At 29.4% G+C, this 8286-nt stretch overlaps 1 protein-coding gene and 1 pseudogene across 1 annotated transcript; both read right to left on the minus strand.

Annotated features, from left to right (window-relative positions):
- On the minus strand, positions 1 to 916 carry LOC123221891 (mogroside IE synthase-like). Its single transcript, XM_044644861.1, has 2 exons — positions 509 to 916; positions 1 to 226 (listed from the first exon to the last, which is right to left on the minus strand). Exons 1-2 carry the CDS (start codon positions 779 to 781, stop codon positions 74 to 76), a joined length of 426 nt encoding a protein of 141 aa, XP_044500796.1. The 5' UTR covers positions 782 to 916; the 3' UTR covers positions 1 to 73.
- A 1879-nt stretch (positions 917 to 2795) lies between these two features.
- Positions 2796 to 3606, minus strand: LOC123221890 (annotated as a pseudogene).
- Between the last annotated feature and the right edge of the window lie 4680 nt (positions 3607 to 8286).

The raw sequence follows: 8286 nt of genomic DNA on the forward strand, positions 1-8286 counted from the left end.
TTCTTTCCACTTCTCCGTATTCTTTCTTATATTTTTTCATCTTTCTCCTTCCATGACTTCCTTTACACAAATCTCAATCTAGCCATGTCTTGCAAGTTTCAGTCCTTGGTTTGAAAAGGCTTAGGCCATAGTCATTATCATTTTGCAACCTCTCGTCTAGGTAAATTGATGGAATTGTTGGTCCAATTGTTTTAGTAGGACATTTACTTGCCGTAGAGTTTACTACCTGATCAAATAATATTTAGATATGTCAACGACTTAACTACCACAATCAAACTTTCAGCATTTCTTATTGAAGTTACTAAACAAACACAATTATAATTGTTTGTTTTGAAAACACCGTGATTAATTTAATAACTCGCTTTCTGTATTGAAAAGTTTTAACTTTGTTTTTAATATTGAAGAATCTGATGAATTCATAAATTTTCTTATATTTGAAAATTATATTATTCAAAAAAAATACAGAATAATATGTATTAAAATTATGTTTAGGGAGTCTTCAACATACCTCATCTTCCAACTCAAGGAAAGTGTTACACAAGATCCATTTTGGCTCATGAATATTTGAAAATTGATTCAAGACCAAGTTAAGAAAAGATGGATAAGAGCCAGGTTCAGAAATGAACGATGGAAGATCATCAAATCCAAGCGGCGGCATCGAAGGCAACGAAACCACGGATCCTTTCACAGGAAACTCCAACGCCCCATAATGAACATGATAATAAACCGCATTTAGAGCCGAACACTGAGTGAAAAATGGAGATCCGTCAACGTCAAGCATCCATGGAATATGCGAGTCATAAACGATGAACTACCGCGAGAGCCTCAATATGCAAGCCTTTCAACGAGCTTTGCTAGGCTTTGTGGGAACACAACTCTGAAACGTTCAATGTATTCATCGTAGTTTTGGAGTGTAACTCCGACGTCAAAGCCGTCGGAAATAGCCTCAATTTTGATGGAGGTGGTTTCAGCTGAGCCTTGAGTGGTGAGGGGAGTGGAAATTGTGGTGACTAGGGTTACTTTGAGGCGTTTTGAGGGTAGACGTTTGGATAATTGGAGCATTGGGTTTATGTGACCTTGACCAGGGAAAGGGATTGTCAGGATTGTCAGGATTTGAGTTTCTTTATCTCTTTCTTCCTCCATTTTCTTTGAGAACTCTCTTTCACATAACTTAGCATATAAGCACAGATTTAAAGAGCCAAAACTGAGTATCGTTAAGTCGCATAAAGTAATTAATAATGGAAATAAAGAGGTAAGATTAATTATTCAGTAAAAGAGGAGACAAAATCCTATATGTCTTCTCATCTTTTGTCACATAAACATCTTATATGTTATATTAAGTAGCAATAAAAGTTTGATGTAATCCCTATCTCCGAATAGGATTGAATTCAATTAGAGCTATTTAAGCATGCATAACTTAAATAAATTTTATAAAAAGTGATTAAAATTTTTAATAAAAAATTTGTTTTTACAAATAATAAACGTCATTAAAAATAAAAATTATATTTGTTGTATCGAGTATATAGTTTGTTTTTATAAATCAAAGCAAATTTAAGTAAATTTGAATAGTTAAATCAATTGAATTATTTTTAATTAAATTTAAATATCAATTTATTAATTTTAAATTGATTCATTTAAATTGGAATTGATCTTGAATTATATTTTATTGGGTCAACTCATATTTTGGAGTTTATTAATAATATAATATTATATATACAATCCAAATGATTTTAACATCAAAATAAACTTAGTTTAATGATATATATATACAAAGTGAAACCATTCTATTCATTCTGATCTAATATAGTATAATTTTATAAATAATTTTCAAGTTAATCAAAACTAATTTATTGAGAGTGATATTCCAATCAATCGAATCAATTGATTTGATTTTATTTAAAAAACATGATTCTAAATGTTTGCAGATGATTAATGTTAATGTAGCAACAATGACCATCAAGATAACCACTTTTTAGGGTTTGACATTTGAGTTTTATGTTGAAATAAGCAAGTCAAGCATGAATAAGTGAGATTCATAATATGACATTAAAGGTGATAATTTGAAATCGTGATTATTATTATCTATTTTATTATAAATTTGGTTCAACTTTCGGCACGTAGTTTTCATATTATTTGTTTAAGATATTATATATAAACCATGAATGGACAAGAGAAAAGTTGCACGCGAGTAGATTCCTTTTAGCATCATTGCTTTCATATATATGCAGAAAAAAAAAAAAAGAGACATAAAGTGGTCCTGTCTTGATTTATACATCTGATTGTGTAATTGACAAGAAACCAACTGTGAACAATTTTTTTATAAACAAATAAATAAATAAATATATATATATAAAGAGAAAGATTCAGTTGTCAAGTTGATTCAGAGTTATATCTTTAGTTTAATAATTCAATTCAAGATTAATTAATTTGTTTATTTAGTAATACTGTTTTTTTTATAATAATATTATTCTCTTTTGGATAATATTATTCGTACTATCGATGATCCTTTGATGAGATTGTTTACTAACTAAAAGAAGCTTAAATTTGAATTGGCTTTTATACCTTCATTTTGAACTCAAGTCAGTTGCAAGGTTTAGCTCAATTAAAATCAAATCCAGTTTTATATATAAAGACTTCTGGTTGTAGCTAGTGTCTAGCCCAGTTGGATCGACCCGTGATTGAACAAACAAATCAGGTGGGGTCATGAATGTCAGAATGTTGTTTTGTAAATTTTTCCATTTGTTAAAACTTAACAAGTTCTCACAATTATGAGACTCAGATCAAGGCTCGAGTAAGAAATAAGCAATGTTTATTTAATTTATCAATATACAATCCAACCAGTCCCGTAAATTCAGAAGAATTAAGTACTTAACTAATCTCAACAATTATACTTCTTAATTAGTCTTTCCTAACTTGGATACAAATTTATCAATATTTTTATCAGAAGAACCTCCTTCACTTACTGCCTCTATAGCTAATCTCCTTTATTTGTTAGTATTCAATTTCATTTCTCTTGCTCTCTCTCCCTGCATCACTTCCCTTGCACATTTCTCAATCTCTTCTCTTGTCACAATCCCATTCTCTTCAACAACCACACTAATTCCTACACTACAAACATCCAGAACAAGCTTGGCAACCATCACTGGTCAGTCTACAGCGGCATCACCGCCACCAGCACCGCCAAACTCAGTGCCTCGATAGTCAAATTCCACCCACCGTGGGAGAAGAAACACCCCAAAGCTTCATTTGAAAGCACTACCAATTGAGGGCTCCATTTCACTATCAACCCTTGTTGGCTATCTCTTCGATGAACCCTTTTGGGAGCTTTGTGTCCTTGGGTTCTCTGGCCACCCATAAGAAGTGGAAATTGGTTTGCTTCAAGCCCCATGCAAGCTCTTCCATTTGTTTGTGGCTTAGGCTAGATATGTTGCCGAATGACACGTAAACGATGGAGTCTTTTGGCCTTGCATTGAGCCAATCGATGCAAATGGCTTTGTCTGTTTTCAAGAGGTGGAGATCATAGTCTTTGTCATTTTCAATGCAGTTGTCCAAGTAGAAAGATGGAATCATTGGACCAACTCTTAGCAGTGGACAAAATTTTTGCATCGTATCCACAACTTGTATCAAAGTAAATATTAATTAATTTTCATTTCTTACATTAGGTGGAGATGTTCAATTAGAAATGTAAAAACATCCAAATCCCTTATTAAAAACAAGGAATTGAAATCGATATAAAACCTACTTGGAATAAATCGGTTCCACCATGAAAGGATTTGAACTAACATTTGGGTATTTGAAGATTCTAGTTCCAAGCAAGTTTTCTTCCTCACTCCTATTTTAGACCAATTAGAGGATAACTTGAGCTTGATCAGAATCCAAAACAATCAGTTCAAGTTCAAGTTTGACCTAACTTGACTAGTAAACAGTGATGTCAAGAAGAAAAAGAATAATCAAATAAGAAGAGTTTTACTGTAACGGCATTGGCGAACTCTCAACCTTGAGTGAAAATAGGTGGCAAGATTCTTCCTCTATCTCTGACTGCTTGAGACTAAACAGTTGTTAGCCCAGTATTTCTATTCAACACGCTCTTTAATGCCATCACAATGATTGTGTCTCACGTTTCTCTCATTATCATAGTTAGGTTTCTCTCTCATTCCCAAATTGTTGCATCACACACGATTGAGTCCTTGCTCTTATCTCTCTCCTATTGGTGGCTTTCCTTTTTGTGTTGGTGATTCTTTCTCCGCTACTGCCACCGTCGCTATTTATGTTTTCGGGAACACTCCTCTTGATTTTCCAACAAAGACGTCCTCTCTTGTTGTTATCATGATGCTATTAACTTCTCAATTTTTATCTCCAATTGCAGCTCTGAGAGCTTTTGCTGCGATTTTGGGGGAGTGTTAAACATATTCCTATTTGATCTAATTCTACTCAAATCTAATTTTTATTTAATATGATTCTAATTGACTAGTTTGATTTTGATTTATAATTTATTATTTTTTTTATTTTATAGAATCAGGATTCTAATTTAGCTATTTATGATTTTGCTATTTCATAAGATTATGATTCGAATTTAGCTGTTTATTATTTTTCATATTTATAGAATTAGAATTCCAATTTAGACTACATTATAATACTATATATTGAACAATGTTTAGTCAATAATATCAACTCATGATTCTACAAATTTACGTGAAAATCTGCCAATATGATCAATAAACATAAATGCTAAGTTCACATGCATTAGTTATACAACTGACTTTAAATAGATAGATCTATGTATCAAATTAAACTTACGTCATCGTCAAGCTTATGAAAAGTATTACAAAAAATTGACTCACAAAGAAGTTTAACAAAGCCATGCACCTAGCTTTGTTAACAGAAAGCAATATTGGCGATGAATATTAATGAGCTAAACTTGAGCCAACTAAATGAGTTTAGCTCATACTTGTTGAGTTATCCGCTATTGAAAATAGAAAGAGTTGGTTGCAAGCTTATAAATACAATGGAAAGTCTAATTCTTGAAACTATCTTTTAAGGTTGATTCAGAGGCATTCCAACTGATGGACCAATTTAGTTAATGAGAAAATTCAACTGATGGAACTGGATAAATATGAGGAAAATTAAAAATGAATTTGAACTGAACTCAAATTAGAACTTTAGTTTGACTTGAATTTGAGGTTTTATCGTTAATATATCCCTTTGATAATATTGTTTATTCCAACAATATTGTTTATCAGTTTGATTGAATTTGAATTTAAACTGAATATTGTAAATTCAAACTAACTTAGAACTGATTTTTATTCAAATTCAATTCAAATGCACTTTTACCAGGGAAAATCTCCTACCATTGACTGGAGTCTCAACTCATGGGGTTATATAAATATGAGGGAAACTGTCCTTGTAATTCATCATTCTTTTAAATCATTGGATTAAAAGATTTCAACCCATCAAAATGGAATAAGACTTGAATTAAAATATTTGTCTGAAATAAAACACAATTTATTTTAGTGATCGTCGTTATGTTCCTTTGAGGAAGAGCGAACAAAGCACAAAAGGCCAGAAAAGGGGATGAATAAATTATTTAAGAAATTTTGGCAAAATAACTAAATTATGCACACTTTACTGCATCGTGTCATTCTCTACCATAAATCAATAACAACCTTTCCTCGTCAACGCACCAGGGGAGTAAAGGAAACGGAAACCTCCTTTTATTCTGGCATTCGGAGACGGGATTTTACCTTAGTTGGAGCTTAAATCACATATGATACATTTAGACTAATTCAATATATACAAATAAATTATATAAAATTTTTTATATAATTTGATGTGGTAGCGTTTGATTTGAGGATATTGAAGTAAGAGAAAAAGTAAATAATTATATCCCATAATCACAAATTACTATCTCAATTTGTATAAATAAATTTATACAATTTATTTATATTTATAATTTTATTTATATAGTTTGTACAATTTGTTTATTCATATAGGGTACTATTAACATTTCTCTTCTTTTATTTTGAGTTTTGGAACACATCTTTTGACTTAATAATTAATCTTTTGACACATGAGTATTAATGAGTTTATTGTTTATCATATTAAATCATTCTATAATCTTTCAAATATAATACTTTTGTGATAAAGATGAAAGTTTCTTTGAATGATTCTTTTTTATTTTAATTCTGAATATGTAATTTGTCTATCCCATTTCTCTCATATCAAAATTTATAGACAATCATCTTTTAATAATCATCACATATTTTAAATCGTTTCTAACTATTAACACATTATTTAGTACAGAGATAAAATTACAAATTTATCACCAGACTTTTTTGTATAAATATAGTGGCCTTGATAAATCATTTTAAAGGAATACAATATTATAGTTTTATGAAATTTCAAGTACTAATGTTTGAATAACTATTTTAAATTATATATTGATCTTTAAAGATTGAACACTTTGAGTTTTTTAACAATGAAATCTATAGGTTTTAAGCTCTCTATTAAGGAAAATTATTTTGATATTCATTTGATGTAACTCTAAATTTAAATATATTATTATAATTAGAATTAAAATAGACTGAAATAATTCTTACTAGTGCTACTCTTAGGAAAGTGGTCTTGATGGACCTTCATAAAGTTGATATACGATTTAATTCAATTAATTTAATGTTAGTATGTTTCCACCACGTTAAAGTGATGTTGATTTTATCTAGAAACTTAACTACAAACTTCATTTGGTAAGACAAGTCAAACAAAGCCTCTAGCCAGTTCAGCACAAGCTCGCTAATTTGGTAAGTTTAAGAAACAAACTTCTTGACATCTTTGTTTATATTAACCAAGGAATACAATGAAGTCGAACCACTCACGAGTTATTTATAGCTCAAATTGTATTGAATTGGACTTAATTTAATTATTATCAAATTGAACTCAAGTTTGTCATCAACCGTTTCGCCGAGCTTGTGATTTGAATAAAATACCAATAACCCTTGTAAGTTTAAATTTTTATATTTATATTCCTAAAACCTTACTCTTTGGCATTGCATATGAGGGGTTTAAGTAAAATTTTTAAGTAGAACTTAAGTCAATTGTATTTATCTCGAGTTCAAGCTCTAACCATGAACCTTTTAACTTGGCAAATTTGAGTTTGCACTTAAATGTAATAGAGCAGCTCGAGTATATGAATTACAATTTATTCTAAGATGAATTTGATCTGTATGCATCAATATATAATTAATTGTAGTTGATTATATTATGATGCAAAATCGCCAGCTAGCTGTTGCACTTTGCATATACAAGTTTTGCAACAAATTCGTTAATATACCTATTCTTCCATGACTTTGCTTATGTAGGGCAGATTTGATTTAAGTTGAGCCAAGCTTGGGGCATCTCCAACAACATTGTTCACCAACTCAAATAAGTTTAAAATCGAACTAAACATTCTAAATGTAAGCTTAGACCAATTTTTATTTGGACTCATCCCTACCTAGAAAAGGCCTTGATCAATATTGGCCCGAAGTCTCAACCAACAGAGCTAGATAAATATTAGAGAAAGTGTTCCTATAACTTCATTATTCTTTTAGGGGTTGTTTGGTTTGTATTATAAAAAAAATTACTTTAATAATATACTTTTTATTACTTATATTATCTTGATTGATATTTTAATAATAAAATATTACAGTAATTTTATAAATTAATGGTGATGTGGTAGTTAATAGATGTAGTAATCTGATTACTATTTCCACCTTAGGCATTAAAAGATTACCAAGAATAACTTGATTTTATTATATTTTTACTTTTATTTATTAATTTTTTATAGCTAAAACACTCTCATTTTTAATTAATATAACAAGTAATATAAAATATATTTTAAAATAATTATACCCAAAGATATTTAAGTAAAATAGTATTTTAATATTATTTTATTACCTCTAATCAAACACAACAATTATTTATAATTAGTAATTTTTACTAAATTTTATTAAATATAATAATAATTTATACCCAATAATCTTTAAAGTAATCTATCTTTAAAATATTTTTTTAATTTTTAGTAATAAAACATTAGTTAAACCAAATACCCTCTTAAATGATTGGATAAAAATTAATAACTACCTTTTCTCGTCAATTTCATATTTTCTTTGAATAAGTTTATTTAAGAGATAAATAAATAATCGTATCACTAATCACAATCTATCACCTCAATTTATTTGAATAAGTTTGTATAATTTATTTATACATATAGTTTTATTTATGTAGTATTGCATACTTTATTGCATGTTGAAT

The sequence above is a fragment of the Mangifera indica genome, chromosome 7 (assembly GCF_011075055.1).
Source record: "Mangifera indica cultivar Alphonso chromosome 7, CATAS_Mindica_2.1, whole genome shotgun sequence".
NCBI lineage: Eukaryota > Viridiplantae > Streptophyta > Magnoliopsida > Sapindales > Anacardiaceae > Mangifera > Mangifera indica.